The 20,654-nt window shown below is 27.8% G+C and overlaps 2 protein-coding genes across 2 annotated transcripts; both read left to right on the forward strand.

The window, feature by feature from the left end:
- The first annotated feature begins 1,626 nt into the window (after positions 1-1,626).
- Positions 1,627-3,250, forward strand: LOC127251028 (CBL-interacting serine/threonine-protein kinase 7-like). Its single transcript, XM_051274572.1, has one exon. It carries the CDS (start codon positions 1,674-1,676, stop codon positions 3,012-3,014), a length of 1,341 nt encoding a protein of 446 aa, XP_051130529.1. The 5' UTR covers positions 1,627-1,673; the 3' UTR covers positions 3,015-3,250.
- Positions 3,251-12,877: 9,627 nt separating this feature from the next.
- LOC127247454 (secologanin synthase-like) lies at positions 12,878-16,737 on the forward strand. The gene is made up of 5 exons (XM_051269291.1): positions 12,878-13,202; positions 14,697-14,920; positions 15,014-15,264; positions 15,360-15,747; positions 16,148-16,737. The coding sequence occupies exons 1-5, from the start codon at positions 12,926-12,928 to the stop codon at positions 16,571-16,573; spliced, it is 1,566 nt and encodes a 521-aa protein (XP_051125248.1). The 5' UTR covers positions 12,878-12,925; the 3' UTR covers positions 16,574-16,737.
- The last annotated feature ends 3,917 nt before the right edge of the window (positions 16,738-20,654 follow it).

Raw genomic sequence — 20,654 nt, forward strand, 5'->3', positions numbered from 1 at the left:
CATTAGAAAATGAACTTTGTGGGAGTATAAAAGATCATATTAAATTATTTATTTATTTATAAAGTAAAATTCAAAATATCTTTGATAAAAAATCTAATAAAGATATATGAGCTGTATAGAAGTAATTAATTTTCGACTTAGTGGGAAATGATGGTTAATATTTAAATAAACGCAATAAGTAGTCTTTGTCGTCTAAGAAATCATTGAGATAGTTATTATTCAAAGTGGCGATTATTTATTTATTTATTTATTTATTTTTATCATATGTGTATTGGGGTCACATCACTATTATCATTGGAGGGTTGGAGTTTATTTGGCAATATAATTATAGTAAATATTTTAATTATTAATTTGCATGGCAATTAATGTAAATTAATTAATTAGGAAAGCTTAATGACAACTTGAAATTGCACCCTTTAGTGGGTTGGGTTGCTCATTAATTACCGCGTGAGTGTGACAACTAATTTATTTATTTATTTATTATTATTACTCTTTGTGAACGGTGACGTTTGCTTTTTGCACGTAGATTTTTAAATATTAGTATTATTTTGGATTATAGGAAAAAATTTAAAATACCCTTATTAGTATAGTGTAATATAAAAGTAATGATATTTGTGTAATATATTGTAAGTTGAAAGTATATTTATTATGTTAAGTAGGTAGTACAATTACTAAATTAAGAAATGATAACCTTGTTTTGGAACGGACGAAAATGAAAAATGGTAACCTTTCAATGAGACGGAGGGAGTATTATTATTATTATTATTATTATGATTATTATTATTATTATATGTGTTTTTTTGTGAAAAGCTACTTACATATTTTTCAAACAAATTAGCATACTATCCATATTCTATAAAAATGATATTAATTATTATTTTTTTATGATATTATACTTAATATTAAAAATATTTTATATTTGTATAATTTATTTTACAAATGTAATTGTATTTGTAATATAAGATACTAATAGAGATATTTTTGTCATTTTTTTTTTATAAATTTGTACTACATATTTATATAATAATTAATATTAAAAAATATACGTACAAAAAACTCATAGTATTCTTTTTATGAGACAGAAGAAGTATTATAATATTTATATTATTTACACAATTTTTTATATTTTACGTAAAAAAATATTTTTTAAAATTATTGCACAAAATATATATATATTTGCATTCTATTCTATCCATTCCAATTCGATATTTTTATACTTCTTTCGTCCCATATTTTGTATCCAATTTACTGTAAATACGATAATTTAGTTAAAGTATAATTAGTGAATAATTAGAAAATATATTAGTTAAAGTGTATAATCAATTTTTCAAAAACATAAAAGAATGTGTGACGGACGAAAATAAAAAATAGAGACAAATTACATAGGACAGACGTAGTATATATACTCCCTTTGTTCTATTTGAGTAAAAATAATTATATACCAATATCAAAATACTTTTAATTTTTATCTAAATTACAAAATACAATTATTTTTTATATATGTTACAAAACTCAAAAGGCTCGTTTGTACCGGAAGAAGGGAATATATATTATTCAAATAAATAAAATCAGACACAAATCAAACATTCTTACCTATAAAAGGAGGTTAGTGTTTCTCCTCCCGTGTCCTAATAAAACACTCCCCCCCCTCTCTTCTCCCACCAACCCCTCCGATGGGCCCCCCACCAGCCGCCGCCACACTCAGAAGATCCGCCACCGCCGGCGGCAGCGGCTCCGTCATACTCAACAAGTACCTCCTTGGCCGCCTCCTCGGCCGCGGCAGCTTCGCAAAAGTATACCTCGCCCGCCTCCTCCAAGACGCCGGCGCCGACGCCGAAGTCGCCGTCAAAGTCATCGACAAGGCCGCCACCGTCGACGCCGCCATGGAGCCGCGCATCCTCCGGGAAGTCTCCGCCATGCGCCGCCTCCACCACCACCCCAACATCCTCAAACTCCATGAAGTCATGGCCACCAAATCCAAGATCTACCTCGTCATGGAACTCGCCGCCGGCGGCGAACTCTTCGCCAGATTGAACCGCTCCGGTGGCCGGTTCTCCGAGCCCACCGCCCGCCGCTACTTCCGGCAGGTCGTTGCCGGCCTCCGATTCTGCCACCAGAACGGCGTCTACCACCGCGACGTCAAACCCCAAAACCTCCTCCTCGACGAAAACGGCGTCGTTAAAATCACCGACTTCGGACTCTCCGCCTTGTCGGAAAACCAGAACAGCAATTCCTTGATCCACACCGCCTGCGGCACCCCGGCGTACACCGCGCCGGAAGTCGTCTGCGGCGGCGCCGGCGGCGGAGGATACGACGGCGAGAAGGCTGACGCCTGGTCCTGCGGCGTCCTCCTCTACGTCTTCCTCGTCGGAAATCTCCCTTTTGACGATTCCAATTTATCGTCTATGTACCGCGCAATGCACCGCCGGGCGTTTGAATTTCCCGGCGGGATTTCGAAGCCGGCGAAGCTCGCCATTTACAGACTCCTTGATCCGAATCCGGCGACGAGATTATCCCTAGACGAATTGACGAAGCTTTCCTGGTTCAAGAAATCGAATTCCCAAATCAATTTGATTCAAAACCCCAACCCTAATTCCGATCCGAATTGGGGATTTAACAATTACGTCCCCAAAGCGACGGCGTTCGACATAATTTCGATGTCGGCGGGGTTGGATCTGTCGGGGCTTTTCGACGGCGGCGGACGGAAGGAGATAAGGTTTACGACAGCGACGGCGGGGATCGAGGAGGTGGTGGCGAGGGCGGGGGAGGAATTGGGGTATGGGGTGGAGAGGGGGGGGAAGGGGGTTGGGTTGAGGATGGTGAAGGGGGGTAGGGTGGTTTTGGAGGTGGAGGTATGGGAGGTGGCGGTGGAGTTGTGGCTGGTGGAGATGCGGGTGGTGGACGGCGGCGGAGTGGAGTTTGGGGAGTTGCAGTGGGCGGAGATGAGGTCGGGGATCGGCGGGGCGGTTGTGACGTGGTGCACTGGGGAAGAAGAAGAAGGCGGTTTGATCTGACGGCTGGGGGGCGACACGTCAGCGGCTGTGGAGGGTTAGGATTAGATTTTATTCAGATGTGATATAATTTTGTAATAATACAAGCATGTAATATACATGATTTTATTTTTATTTTTATTTTTATTTTTTGTAATTTGAGTTTCTTAGTATACTCCATGTTGTGGCTGTCTTTTTTGATGATATGTTGTAATAGGTTTATAGGGCTAGCAATAATAGCTTCTGACAACGTAGTACTAGCTGATCTATCATACTTGACAGTCCAATTGCAAGTTGTGACTTGTATTCAACCTAAAAAAAAAAAAAAAATTTGTTATTGAACCACATTCTAAAATTTAAATTAAATAAATATAAATATGAATTTTATAAAGCAAAATAAATTCAATCTCATTTCAAATAATTTTGTTACATTGAAATGAACCATTCGAATTGATTTATAGTGGTATATTATATTCATTCACGATTATACAAAATTTTGTCATGTGCATTTACTCAATTCAATCGTATTTCAAATAATTCAATGTGAAGTTGAACCTCGAATGGTAAATTTTGTGTACAAAATAGAATAATTTACGAAGCAATTCCACCTTACTCATTTCAATCGAACGGTGTTATTGAAAGCAAGAATCACACAAAAAAAATAAAAAATTGATAAATGCAATGTTGTTAAGTTATAGACTATCCACGTCAAAAATCAAATTATGATGTTAAAATCGCACACCAAAAGAAATAATCTGAATCTGAACCAAGTCAGGAATCTGAGCTTAAAAGAAGCAAGCGAACAAGATTTGAAAAGTCACTTGAAGATGATTATTTCACATATCTTCTTGAAAACGAGTTTCAAACGTATGTTGAGACTATAAGATCTTTTGAAGCACCTTTTTGGAAAGAAGCCGTAAAAAGTGAAATCAATTATATTATTTAGAATCACACTTGTGGATCTCTCACTTGACTCGAAACATCTCGGATCAAACTGGATTTTCAAGAAAAAATTAAAACCAAATGACACAATAAACAAATACAAAACCAAACTTGTAATTAAAGGTTGCAAGCAACAAGAAGACCTAAAGTACTTCGACTCATATTATTCAGTCACGAGAATAACATCTATCACGGTGATTCTGGCGATAGCCGCTCTGCGGAATCTAAAGATACGTCAAATGGATGTGAAGACGACCTTCTTGAATAGAGACCTTGATGAAGAAATTTACCTGGAACAACTATAAGGTTTTATTATTCCAGGAAATGAAAATAAATCTTTAGATTTGTGAAATCAATGTATGAATTGAAATAAACTCTAAAGAAATGACATAAAAAATTTGATTATACCAAGATAAACAATGGTTTCAAAATCAATGAATACGATAAGTGTGTATATGTAAAGATCGCTGACTCGGGTTATGTAATTATATGTTTTTACGTAGACGATATACTTATTATAGGTAGCAACAACAAACTCGTCAAGTCTACCAAAGACATGTTGAATTCTAAATTCGATATGAAAGACATAGTTTTGCTGACGTGATCTTAGGAATCAAGATCGAAAGAACCGAAGATGGTCTAATACTGATCATAACTAAGGTTATTTCCATATAACATGTTGCATCAAAAGATAATCTAGCGGATTCCCTAACCAAAGGGTTAAATCATGATGTAGTTTACAAGCTGACTAGAGGAATAAGTGTTAAATATGCTGAAATATAAGTTTTATAAAGAAAAATTCAACCTAAAAATATTGAAGATCACAAGAATTAGGTTTAATGGTACAACCTACCTACAAGACTTATGCACGTCACTGTGGGGGCTAATAATTTCGACCTATTCTTGTCAACAAATGGTGACAGGTGGATAGCAAATTATTGCTTTAATAATCACTAAGAGAGTGTTGTATAGCCCGAAAACTTAGAGAGATCACCTATGTGAAAGTAGGGCCACTTTAAATGATAATTGGTCAGACTCAGTTCTTTAGAAACTCTTGCAGTATTACGACGAGTTTCATGACTAAAACAAATCAAACGATGAGAACAAACATGAATTCTGTGTCAGAACGTAGTTCAATTACTAAAAAAATTGAACAGTTCAAGGACAACGCCTCCATTAGACAATTGATGAAGACTACGACTATTTTTAAAAAAAAATTCAAAGAAAAATGTAATTATCATATGCAAAATTCATCATTATTTCATTGAATCATCGTTTTTTCTCTTTCATGTGAGAGATTGTTGAATATTGGTGAAAGAGGAAAAGTGTGAAATAGAAGAAATTGTGTCTCGAGAAACAAAACCTTCACTCTTCTTTATATTGAATTGGACCCCTATCAAGACTAGATGGAAAATTGGATTGATGGCTCGGGCTTGGATTGGATTTGACTTAAATTAATCTATATTTATAATCAACACGTGGCTTTCAGGGTTTTTGGGCCAAGCCCAATTGTGTTAAAATTTAATTATTTTAATTTATATTTATCTGATTAATTTATTCTTACATAAAAAAATTCAAAAGAATTATATGAAAAATAATTGTTGTGAATGCGACGTGCTTGAAGTGGATGCGAATTTGATGGAAAGTGACTTCTTTCTCTTCAAAGTGATTAAAATACAAAAAATCCCTAACATGAAAATCAATATATATATAATTTTCTTCCTCCCTTTTAAAACATACGAAAAACTATTCAAAAATACGATTTGCTAATTTTCTCTTCTAAAGACCTCTTAAAATCTTTCTGGTTCCTTAATTCAGTTCGCGGAATTTGTAACTCCATTCGATTTGTTCTATCATGAGAGGCGATTGAAGGTAGGTCGAAATTGTTTCAAGGAACTCTCGTGCAACGCGAGGTTCGGATTCAATTTAAATATGCACATCAAATTTCTTCTAGATCGGATATGTTTCGATCTTTAGATTTCGCTTATTTTGATTTTTCACTATACAATTTGCTAATATTGTTTATCTCACTTTTATATTAAAATATTATTGTTTATTAATCCTCGTATTTGAATATTGTTGCATATTTAGTCCGGACAGAATAAATATTATATTAGTGAATAAGTTAATATAAGATGAAAATTTTCAAATAATTTTAAATTTAGTGAGTGAAATGTAATAGTATTGTATTTGAGTAAATAGAAATAAAAGTGTTTGACAAATTGGTAATTGTATGAGTATCACATAGATTGTACTCCCTTGTCCCAAAAATTATTTTTACTATTTTTGTCTTTCTTATACAAAAGTATTTATTTTTTTATTTAATAAAAATAATCATAACTAATATCAAAATACCTTTAATTTTTACTTAAATTATAAATATTTTATTACACATATAATTACTTTATATATAAAAACAAATAGCAAAAATAACAAAATCACAGTTCCACTAATCAATAAAATAATATTTTATTATAAAATTCCAAATAGTTACATTCGAGTGAGATAGAGAAAATATATAGAAATAAATTATTTAGATGAAATAATTTTGAATAAAGAATGAGCTAGACTATTTAAGTTAGACAAATAAAATCTTATATTTGTGAATAAATTTGTGTAATTTGTTAGATTTCCATTATTATTTAAAATAATTTTCCTCTAAAAACATCAAATCAAATATCTTTTTTTTTATTTTTTTTTATATTATAGTACTAAAAATTAATTTTATATTCAAAATATCACATCAACACCTATTTATATCACATCATATAACTTTTCAATTCAATTTTTATTTTATTCAAATCTCAACTCAAAATTCAAACTCGCCAAACAAACTCACCCTAAGTTGCAAGAGGGAATCCTCTCCGTGTGCTTGGATAGAAAAAAATAAAATATATATACAAAAAAGGGAGCCCTCCAAGTTATTATTATTTTTTTGCCAATTTTTATTTTAAACAAAATATATGTATATATAGTATAAAAATAGCTAAAATAAATAATACTAAAAATCTTAAAGTTTGTTTAGTAACTGTTATATGAATATGATTTTCTAAAATAATACAAAATATATATAACAATAAAAATTAATAAAAAGAAGTGAAACATATTTTTGTATGATACTTTAACAATTATTTGTATCTCACAATAAAAATATATAAAATTAAAAATATCAAACAAACACACTCTTAATTGTGGGAGTGAGACAATTAATAAAAATTTAATTTAATTCATTTTACTTTACTTTTTAATTAAATTTTCAAAAATACCCTCAACTATCTATTATTTTTTTAATAAAATATTCATTTTTCTTAATTTTCATGCCGAATCTAAATGACTAATTTTAATGAATGTAGAGAGTATTATATATCGGTCATAATTGAATTATAATATTGTTTATCAATGGACTTCTACGAAATAATTTTACAGATATTCACTCAAGTATCTTGATTGTCAAATATCATTGAAAAATAAAAATTCCTGAGTGTAATTTCTTTTAAAAAAAAAATACAATTCTTCAAAAATATATTTTCTCCAAAATATTATATTACACACATATTTATTATTTTTATATTACTTACACAATTCTTATACCTTACATAAAAAAAAAAAATATACCAAATTATTTCACTAAACAAACAAACGTGTACATCAATTACAAAATTTTATTATTAGACAAAACTATTAGTTCGAAGATTAAATTTATCGACGTCATTACATGTTATGATGCTAATAAAGTTAGGCGTCTCTGTTAGAGGTGACCTATAGCAATGCGATGAGTAAACTTGTGACCGTGACGTCATGAATTTAAAAATCTTTGATGCCATTTGGTCTTATAATCTACAAGCTATAAGATATGATCGAAGATTTATCCAAAGTGTATCCGAACAGTAGTAGCTTCAGATATATAAAATAAATTGAAACTTAACTCTAAAAGAACACGCTAATTGAATACGACATGACATCACGTCCCTAAGGAAAAAAAAATCATAATTAATATTTGATTTATGATGTACTACCTCCGTCCTGGCTCTAAGGGTTACATTTACTTTTTGCGTGTTGATATTTGAATATTAATTATTATATCAAAACGTAGTACAAATTAATAAAAAATTTTAAAAATACTTTCATTAGTGTCTTATAATACCAATACAAAGACATTTGTATACAAAATTATAAAAATATAAGAATATTTTCAATATTAAGTACAATGACGATAAAAGGTAAATGTGACCCGAGGGAGTAATATATATAAGATTAAAAAAATTAATAATGTGTTTAATTATTTTAATAATTATTTTTAATAAAATATATACATATAGATATTATTTTATAGAGAATAAAATTTTATATAATACAATAAACAAATAATATAGATATTTATTTATGATTAATATAAATTAATTTATAAATAAATGGAAAGTTTTGAATTTATATAAACATATTTTGTTATTAAGAAGAGATATAAAAATAGAAATTTTCGAAGGAATTTTGAGTGAGTCCCATATGATGTAATATTTTGAAAAAAAAATTGGGAGCATAGCGTCAACTTATACCTCATTTCTTATAGTACTTTTTATTTTTAATAAATGTTAAATATAAATATATTGTATTATTTCTCTATTCTACTTAATTTGTCTATTTTTTCAAATCTGTCCCTCATACATAAATTGTCTTTTTTTTAAAAAAAAAAATATATAATTATACACTTAATTACATTTGAAAATTTATAATTTATATTTTTAAATTTTAATTAAAATATTTAGTAATATTAATTTTAAAATATTTATACATATGTTTTGAATTGTAACAGCTTATACACTTATAGCTCAATCGCTTTGGTTACTATGCTGATTATGTCAAATAAGTACGATGCAAACTTGCTGATTCGATCCAATTCACATATATTTAAATTGAAGACAATACATATCCAACATCACATGTTAATACTAACATATTTTGATAGCATATTATATAATTTTATAAAATACAATATATTAGAATTAAGCACAATAAACAAATTATACATCATAGATAATAAATAACTCACGCAACACATTTATGTAGCAACAAATATTGTTTGTCTCGTGGTGAAATGCTAATTGTTTTAAGTTAGTGTATGACTTAATCAAATCAGCACGAGTCAACATCCTAATCCCCGCCTAATTCAGCACGAATTCCTTCGAAGTTTTATTAAATTAAAAAATTCCCAAAATGACCCGATGACATTAAAATTATCAATTCGGATTTCGACGAGGAATTAACTTTGAAAAATCATGAGAACTTGTGGCTCAATCTCGAACCAAAATGTGTAAGTGAGGATTCAAAAGGAGCATCAATGGAATAAACATAAATTTGTAGAAAAAATGGACACTACAAAAAAAAATAGTATATTTGTAATGGAATTCTGTCCATAAAGATCACGTAGTTAACGCAATTCCATCATTAATTCCATCTCTAATATCATTAGTAACGGAAAAAATGAATTTAAAGACGAAAAAATCTCGTTAGAAAAATGATATTTTCTTGTAGTGGGATGACAATAATTGTATTCAAGGCTAATTATTATTCATACATTTGGCCTTATGAGTTATGAAATCATTCATTCAAAAAATATCTATTTCTATATAGGTGAACCACGTGAATTTGGAGGTATAAATTTGAATCTATGACCTCACGATCACAAGTTCATCCCACACGATCATATCATCTTTTGCTAGACACATCAAATATATTTTTCTTGTTATAAAATTTCACATCAAATATTTATTTTTTTATTTATAATTTTAATATTTTTTTAAAACTCTAAAAACTTGTGTATCATAGAACCTAGTTTTTGGCCTTACAGATTAGTTATCACCAACAGACAAAACAAGACTCATTTTCAAGTAGACATGCAGAACAATATTTTTAATTTCGAATATTGCAAAATATTTTAGTCCATAATTTAACGCCCTCGCGAGGCAACGTGCACCCAAAATAATAATAATAATAATAATATAATAATAATAATATAAATAATATTAAAAAAATAATATAAAAATAAATATTGGACGAGAGTTTTAATAAATATATATATATCCATATAATAATTTTATAATTTTGAATATAAGAATATATATTTATTTTATTTTATACTTCAATTTTCTTATATATATTGTTGGGTAAAAGGATTTTAGTTATTTATTATATTTTTCTATATATATATATATATATTTTTTATAGTAATTATACGTCCTACTTAACATTACAAATACCCTCTAATTTATAATATATTACACAAATGTATTACCTTTATATCATACAATAGGTTAATTTAGTCTTTTTATCTTTATTTCTACTTTATCCCAATATAATACTAATAATTTTAAACTCCGTACAAAAGGCAAATGGATATATAGATATAAGACGGATTGAGTATTATTGAATATTTTCTTTATATATATATATATATATATTTTATAAAGTAATATTCCATTTGTCTAATATTTTTTGTCTATCTTGTTGTTTTTATTCACTAATAAATTATAATTATTTGTATTATAATATAATTATTTTTATTAATATATATTTTTTAATTATTTACTGTTTATACTATTTCGATACTCTTCTGCGGTCTACGGTGTGCATGACTAAGCTCCAGTAGTTAAGTATTACCAATGTATGTCTCTTCTTAATCATGATTATGAATAAGTGTGAGATATTTTACAATTGTATTTTTTCATTATTTAGGGTCCAAATCCATTAAAGTTTTATATTAATTACATATATTCTTTGTATTATCTGAAAATTAAGATTGAAAAATATATTAGTAAAAATATTTAAATAATTATTTGATATGATATAAATAAAAATTTATGTAATATTTTAAATATACATTTTGAATTTTAGTATTATATAAAATATAAGAAAAAATGTTTTCTGATTCCCATTAATAAAACTTGTGGTGCTCTTAATATTTATTGGGAAGTATTTTAGTACTCATTTTGTCCCACATATGTTGTCATTTATATTGTAGATACGAGATTTTAAGAGAGATATAATTAGTAAATGGTAAACTGTTTTTTCAGTCCCGTAACAAGACAATTTTATCATTTTAGTCCCGTAAGTGGAGTTTGTCGCAAACTAGTCCCATAAGTGAAAAATTTTCGCTGTTTTAGTCCTCCGACGCCGGAGACGCCCGCATGGCTCGGCGGAGGTGATGTGTTCGCCAGGTCAGCGACACTTGGCGGACACGTGGATTTATTTATTTATTTTTTCATTTTTTTTATTTTTTTAAATTGGACCAAATAAAAAAATACAAATAAAATTAAAAATAAATTAAAAATAAGTTTTAAAAAATGAAAAAAAAATAAAAAAATCTACGTGGCCGCCAGGTCAGCGACACCTGGCGGACACGTCACCTCCGGCGAGCCACGCGGGCGTCTCTGGCGCCGGAGGACTAAAACAGCGAAAATTTTTCACTTATGGGACTTGTTTGCGACAGACTCCAATTACGGGACTAAAATGATAAGGGAGTCCAGTTACGTGACTAAAAAAACAGTTTACCCATTAATAAATAATTACATTGCAATACAAATAATTATACACTAAAATTTAATATAATTAAATAATCTAATTAAAATTAAGAAAATTAATATTAATAAACTTAAAATATAATTAAAATATATAATTTTTTTCCAAATGAATGAAACATGAGATGTGAAACGGATTCAAAGAGCAATATAGTCAAAAAAATGTAGGAAGAAGAGAATATTATTTAAATTGATTTATACTAAAAATAACATTAAATAGGATAAGAGAAATAATTTTTGTTTAAAAAATTTCATTGTTTGTGTCAAAACTAGACAAAAAAAATAAAAAATAAAAAAAATCCAAGATATATATATATATATATATTTATCTGAGGTATATAAAAAATGCATGTAATATAATTTTTATGAGGAAATATGTGTGTTTTGCAAAAAAAAATACACACACATTGTGTGTGTAAATATGTATGGTTTTGATTTGAGATTGTATTTTTTTATTTGATTTGTTTATATAACATTTTATAAAATTAAATAATATACCATATTTTTATTAGAAATAATGCGAGTTGTCATCGAAAATTATGTCTATTTGATTAGTACATATGTTTTTAAAAGTGAATAATAATAGTAAATTATTTTCTTTTATAGTAAAAAAAAATATATATTCTATTCATCTCAATTCAGAGTACTCTTTTTACTATATTATCGTTGATCCTACTTCAAAGTATTTTTTTCTTTTTTAGTAAAAAATAATTATATACTAATATCAAAATATCATTAACTTTTATTAAATCACAAATATATAATTATTTTTTCCAGGATAAAAATATAAAAATCTATTACTCCATTCGTCCTACATACCATGTCCGTGTTGCCGTTTTTGTCCGTCCCACATCGCATGTCATTTTTTTTTAAAAAATGATTACCACTTTAATTTCCTTTTAAACTTTTTAATTTATTTTTTTTAATTTTAATTAAACTAATTAGTTATCTTAATCTTAATTTACAATTATCTATAGGATAATTATTTTCACTAATACATTCTTAATTATATCCATTCTAAAATACCATATCTATAGTGTAGCTGATACGGTATATGGAATAGAGAGAATATTTTTTAATCTATTAAAGAAACCCCAAATGATCCATTTAGTGCGGGACGAAGGGAGTTTTATATATATATATATATATTAAAAGAAATGAAAATATATTTTAATGACAATTCAGAAAATAATATAAAAATAATTTTTAATGATAATTAAAAAAAATGGATATAAATTTAAGTGAACGGAGTTTATTTATTTATTTATTTTTTTGTGTTTGGGGCCAAAACCAAATGGACCCTATAAAAAAAGCAATAGACTCAACTTTAATGTTTTTCATCCTCTATAAATAGAGATGACACTAATTCATTCAAAAACTCGAGCAAGAATATATATAAAAAAATTAAATTAAAATATAAACATGTTGGAAGTAATGATCATAAGCGCCGCCGCGGTCGCCGTCACGGCGGCGGCTGTGTGGTTATGGCAATTTCTCGACTGGGCGTGGCGAAGGCCGAGGAAAATAGAGGCTATGTTTCGGGCACAGGGCATGAAAGGGAATTCTTACAAGTTCCTCGTCGGAGACTCCAACGACACGGCGCGCATGTACCGGAAAGCCTTCTCGAAACCCATCAGAATCGTCGACGACATCGTGCCACGTGTCATGCCTAACATCCACCAAGCTTTACACCAACACGGTACAAGCTATACATACATATATGTGTATATATATAATGTGGAGGGTTCTAGGTGTTTTTTTTTTTTGTCAATTTGGATTGAATTTGGATGTTTGAAGTTTGAATTTTTGGTTAAAATAATGTAAGATGTTTGAATATAACGAGATAAAATGACATTAAAACATTGAAAAAAAAAAACATTTTGAATTGAAGTCGTTTAATTTTTTAATCAGAACTGTCAAAATCGAAATTGAAATAATGCCATGGTGTTCAAATGAACTCTAAAATATAATGAAATATATTTAAAATATACCTTTTTAGTCCTAATTCAACCATTCTTTTTTATTATTTTTGTTTGTTTCAAAATAATATTTTATTTTAAAAAATAATCATATGATTATATAATTATTACCTATATTTATTTATTTATTTATTATTACACAAAATAAGACTACTTTTACATTTAAATTAAAATATATTTACAATGATAAAAAAAATCTTTATATTTTTTACAAACTATCAATATAATATTAATATTTTTAAAATTTTGTATTTCGTACAAATAAACATATTTTTTTGAGACAGAAAGAGTATGATTTTTTGAGGATTTTATTTTAATGAAATATACTCAATATACTATTATTTTGTATAACATAAAATATTATATACATATACAAAATATATATAATTAATTAATATTACGTTTCTTGAAGAGAATAACTTTTGAATTAAAGACAAGCCAAAAGTAGGATATGGTTTTTATCATAAGATCACAACTCAGTGTGTGGACAGAATTTGTTTGGATAGTAGTTATTTGTATTATTTTCAATTTAATTTTTTTAATGAAATAATATATTTGAGTTAATATTTTAAATGAAAATTCTTAAATTAAATTAAATATAATATGTAATTTTTTTAAAAAAGTATGTTTCTTTTGATAGATTTGAGAAAATTTTGACTTGAGTTTGATATTAGAATAATTTATGATGTGATGTTTTGTAATAAAAAAAAAATATATTTTTTTCGAGAAACACATTAAAACTATTAAATGCTATTTCAATTTCAACGCCTTCCTTTGCTTTTGTTTATATAAAGATTATTTTAAGTGATATAATTTTCATAACTTTTAAAATTATATTCTTTTTTTTTATTTTATTTGAATTGTATTTCAAAATTATATTTAGAAAGATTTAACAAAAATATGTAAATAAAGAAATTACAAATTTGAGACTACAGTTTAAAATAATAACAAAATTATGATCCAAGATAGTATAATTTCCTTTGTTTGAATACTAACGAGGGTCAAGACTAAATATACAAAAAAGGATCACAACAAAATTCCTAATAATGTGAAAATATTTGTCTCATTAGATAGTAGTTTTTGGACTTTTCGAACAAATTCGAACCAGCAAAAATTAAAAATTAAGTATTTGATATGATATTTTTTTAAAATACTATTGTTGATTAATACTGTCAAAACTTTCAAAAGTATGTATAAAACGATGACTTTTATAGGGGATTTCTGCTTCACGTGGGCGGGGCCTCGGCCGCGCGTATTCATAATGGATCCCGACATTGCGAGGGATGTGTTGAGCAAGCGCCAAGTCTATCTAAAGCCCTTCACCGCTAACAACAAGACGTTGCAAATGTTGGTGACGGGGCTCGCTATATTCGAGGGCGAACAATGGAGCAAATCACGGTCACGGGTCAACCCCGTCTTCAAGCTCAACAAACTATGGGTACATAGAGATCCCTAAGTTTCAATTATGCGTGTACATTGTAGCTTTCGATTATATACAAAATCACACGTATACATATACTTATTTTTATAGTCAATAGTCCCGAGGATCCAAATATGTGGCGAGGAAACTATGAAGGTGTTGAGGGCATCAGTGGCGAAGGGAGGAGGTAGTGCCGAAGTCGATATTTGCCCTCATACAGCAATCGTGACGAGCGGAGTTTTGGCAAGATTGATGTTCAATTGTCCCTACACTGATGAGATCAAAGAAACTTTTCGACGGCTAGATGAGCTCGCGGAGCTTGCAAGCTTGCACGCGAAAATATGGTCATTTCCCGGTGAAAAGTGTGTCCTAATTCTTTGACTCTAGTTTCTTTTTTTTTTTCGATATGTCAGATGTATAGATATGAATGAATGTAGATATGATTTGACTCGATTAGGTACTTCCCGACCAAAACAAATCGAAGAGCCAATGCGATTGACAAATATGTCCGAGGGATATTTACGACTATGATCAACAAAAGGTTGAAAGATCGAAAGCCCGAGGATGTCGAGAGTGGGTACAAGGACTTGTTGGATGTGTTCTTGGAGGAGTTATACGAAGGGAAGTTTTCGGAGAAAGAGCGTGGAAGACTTATGGAAGAAGTCATCGCGGAGTTAAGGATATTCTTCTTCGCGGGCTTCGAGACAACGTCAAATCTTCTTACATGGTCCCTTGTCTTGTTGGCGCATCACCATGAATGTCAAGATCGCGCTCGGGAAGAGGTTCTACAAATGTTGGGCGACAAGAAAGAGATAACTTCGGACGATGTTTCCAAGCTCAAATACGTAAGTAGTATCATTTTAGTACTTATAATCAACTCCGTACAATCGAATCAACCCTAGTTATGTTTCTATAGGGTACTAATTAACAGCTACAAATTTTATGTTGATCCAGCCAAGTCAGCATGGTGATGATTTGATTGGGTCAACATATGTCATATGGACGACAAACATATGTTTATACATATCTTAACATATGTTATATTATAAGATAACATATGTTGAGTTATAATATAATATATGTTGTATTATAAATATGCTGAAATATTTATAAATATATGTTGATCACCACTATAGTACATGCTAATCCAATCAAATCAGCACCAACACCATGTTGACTTGACCAGATCAGTAGCTGATCCATGCCCCTAATCAACATTTGATCGAATCACTATTTTTGCGACAGATAACAAATGTTGTCAATGAGGCGTTGCGTTTATATTCTCCGGGGATGGAAATCTCGAGGCTTGTGGGCGAAGATATCTCGATCAAAGGGTTCAAAATACCAAAGGACACATTGCTCACATTCCCAATACTAATGTATCATCGAAACACGAAATATTGGGGCGAAGATGCCGGCGAGTTCAAGCCAGATAGATTCTCCGATGGAATGATGAAAGCGACCGGCGGAGAGAATGTGTTCTTTCCTTTCGGTTGGGGGCCTCGCATTTGCATCGGGATGAACTTGTCGTTGATAGAATCGAAAGTGATGTTGGCTATGCTTCTTCGCGAATTCTCGTTCGACCCGTCGCCTTCGTACGTTCATGCCCCGTGTGTCGCCTTCACTGTTCACCCGCAGTTTGGAGCTCCTCTTTTGCTCAAGAAGCTATAGACTTCTACGCACATATTCGTCTGTTGTATCTGACATTTATGCGTGTAATAAGTTCCGCCTATTTGTATTTGCACTTTAAAATAAGCTTAAGTACTAAGTTGTAATTGAAATTTTAATAAAACTTCGATGCAATATAAGTATTAGAAATCTCATGGTTGTGTTCAGTGGCAGAATCAACACTTCAATTTTTTTGGGGAATGCAAATTTATTACCATTGATCCGACACCATCTTCTTTGATTTTGTATGGCACTATAGTAGGAAGAAAAAAATAAAAAGATAATAGAATAATAAATTTATAATCAAGGGACAATTTAAAATAACTATATATATATATATATATTCCTCGTGCTCCACTCAAATTCAAAGTATATATTTGTTTTTTCTTTTTATTGTATATTAAAAAATAATAGAATTTTATTGGTTAGTAAAAGTATGTAAATTGATATTGATATTTTTACTCTTACAAGTATAAAGGAAATAAATAATTTTATAAAAATTAAAAGTATTTTAATTTTAATATATAGATTAGTTTAACTATAAAAAGAATAAATACTTTTGAGTGAAGGAGTATAATAAAAAATATGATGTGAGAGGTATAAAAGTATTTATTTAAATAAGTATTGAAATAAAATTATTTAATAAAATATAATGAAAATTATCATGTGATAGATTTAGGTACAATAAAAAGATTTGTTTACTGGTCATGCTTTTTATTATTTAAATAGTGAATTGAGTATAAACAATATATATCTTCTTATACAATAGTAAAAATTGCATAAAAATAAGCTGAAAAAAGTCACTAAAAGTATATATAAGAATATTTTAAAAATACTCGGATATACTCCATCCGTCCTACAAAATTTATCCCTATTTTCTATTTTTATCCGTTCTACATAACTTGTTTTTTCTATTTTTGAAAATATAATTATGCACTTTAATTGCATTTTAAATTTTAAATTTTATAATTTTCTTAATTTTAATTAAACTATTTATTTATCTTAATCTTAATCTATAATTATTTTTACTAAATAATAATTATTTTTATTAAATACACTTCTTAATTACTTACTAATTATACTTTACCTAAATTTTCGTGTCTACAGTAATACACCCATATTACATTGGACGGAGAGAGTATTATTTTGACCATCAAAATTGTGTCAGTCTGTTTGTCCGTTAAATTCATGTATAATCTTTTTCTTTTTAATAGTAAAACACATCAATTTTTTCACATAATTTCTTTTATGGGGACGATTTCCTATGGATATTATAAAATTTATAATATATATGCATATTAATATAATAATATATAATACTCCATTCGTCCCACATAATTTGTTCCTACTTTCTATTTTCGTTCGTCCTACATAATTTGTCCTTTTCTTTTTTGAAAAATTAACTATATACTTTAATCATATTTTAAAATTTAAAATTTAATTTTTTTTTAATTTTAATTAAACTATTTAGTTATCTTAATATTAATTTATAATTATTTTTACTAAATAATAATAATTTTTACTAATACATTTCTTAATTACTTACTAATTATATTTTACCTAAATTCTCGTGTCTATAGTAATACATCCATATTACATGGGACGGATGAAGTATATATTTTATATACTCACAAAAAGTTAATAATTTAATACAAAATATTATCTTTTTATATTACCAATATGATTCATCATATCTAACATAAAAAATACATTCATAAAAAATAAAATAAAATGAACAAACCCCGTCATATATATATTATCCACTCAATTTAATTACCCCAATTTTAACAAATACTCTTCATTTAGACTCTTTATGCCATATTTGTCCAGACACGGACACTAAAATACTCCCTTCATCCCAAACAAGGTACAACATTTGCTTTTGGCACGAGTTTTTAGGTGAGTAGTATTAAGTAGGATAATTTATAAATTAGGTAATGTGATGGAGAGAGAAATATATATTTTATTATTTTATTTGGATGATATGAGGGGATAAAGTGTGGGGTAGAGATTATGTATAATTAATTATTTCCTATTTTGAAAATATTGCATAGTGTTTGAGACATACCAAAAAAGAAATGTTGCAGGGTGTTTGGGACGGAGGGAGTAATATTCTCTTTGTTACTTACAAAATATATATTTTTATTTTTATTTTATTAATTACAAAGTAATTATTTTTTTTAGTGGTTATAAAATATAATTTTTTTTTACAAATATTTTTATTTTACAATCACATCCGTTATTTTTATACTAAACAAAAAATTGTATTTTCACTATTTAAATACCTATTATAATTAAGATATTATTATTTTTTAAATTTTATATCAAAAATAAATATATATTTTTAAAATAGATAGAGCCACGAAGGAGTATTATTTTAATGTAAAAATAAGATTTGTAAAAAGTAAAATAGGACTAACATGAAAATTTTATTAAATAGTTAATAAAAAAATAATTGGATATGTGAAAAAAATTAGTGACAAATTAGTTATTATTTATTAAAGTATACGTGAATAAAATTATTCAAAATAAATGAACTATTTATAAATTTATTAAAGTATACGTTAATAAAATTATCAAAAAATGAGAATGTGACATAATTATCTTGGATGAGAGAGTAATAACCAAGTTGCTACTACTATTCCTACTTACTAAACTGCTTTTTATTAATTTTTTAATAATTTTTTATAATACCCGAACTTTATTTTTTAACTAATTTTTTATTAAAATATTATTATTATTTTAATTTTGTATCCAATCAAACAAGTATAAATATAGCGGACGAAAAAAAAAAAATTATATATAATAATATTTGAAATAATACAAATATATATATATATACACGTAATTCATATAAAATATACTTAAAAAGAGAATAATTATACTCCCTCCGTTTCATATAAATTGTCTCTATTTTTTATTTTTGTCTGTCTTATATAACTTGTCCTTTTTTAAATTTTATAATTTTCTTAATTTTAATTAAACTATTTACGTATCTTAATCTTAATCTATAATAATTTTTACTAAATAATAATTATTTTTACTAATACACTTCTTAATTACTTACTAATTATACTTTACCTAAATTCTCGTGTCTACGGTAATACACTCATATTACATGGGACGGAGGGAGTATATATCTAAGTAAGAAAGAAAAAAAAAATCATAAATATGAAGAAAAAATTGAGAATATAGTGGAAAATTGTTATTGCCATATTGTTTTAATAATCATCACCATAGACAAATGAGCACTCACTTTTGAAAAAGACATGCACAAAACCGCATTATAATTTTGAAAATTACAAAATATTTTATTTTATAATTTAATGCCCTCGCGAGGCATGCGTTCCCTAAATAATAATATTATATATAAATAGTTTTCGGATAACGTAAAAATTAGTATTTACTATTTTTTAAATTCGCTCTAAATAAATTTTTATTGAATTTTACAAATTAGGTTTCATAAGATAAATTTCAATTAAATGTGACAGACAAAATTTAAGATGTCAGAAATTTAATTTTTATAAAATATCTTTTTAAAGTACTATTTGAATACACAACACAAAATTAATGAAGTAAACACAATCTTAAAATTTCATTGTATATAATTATTTTAAAAAAAAATTGATTATCATATTATCATTTTTTTTTATATTTTTAAAATAAAATAATTGTTTAATGTTAAATTTTACAAAGAGATAAAATTTTAATATTTTTTAAAATAATTATTTCAAATTTTGAGCCACAAGCTCAAGCTGAAAATAGTTTTTAGGTCCGATTGAATTGACTTAAAAAATAAGTGCTAAAAATCTCAATTTTATATTTGGAAAATCATTATAAAAACAGTTTTTTTTTTTTTAATTAAAAATGCTTTTAAACATTAAAATTAGTTAAAATGACATAATGTTAATATAATTGTATTTTTGTATAAAACTTTTATAATTTATTTTTAAATTTTATAACTTATATTTAAAGATTTTAAGTTAAAGTATGATATAATAATATTTCCTCCTTCCCAAAACTATAGTCTTAATTGGGTTGTACACGAAATTTAAGAAATATTGATATTATATTGATAGTTGGT

The sequence above is a fragment of the Andrographis paniculata genome, unplaced genomic scaffold, assembly GCF_009805555.1.
Source record: "Andrographis paniculata isolate CXL003 unplaced genomic scaffold, ASM980555v1 Contig11END, whole genome shotgun sequence".
Lineage (NCBI taxonomy): Eukaryota > Viridiplantae > Streptophyta > Magnoliopsida > Lamiales > Acanthaceae > Andrographis > Andrographis paniculata.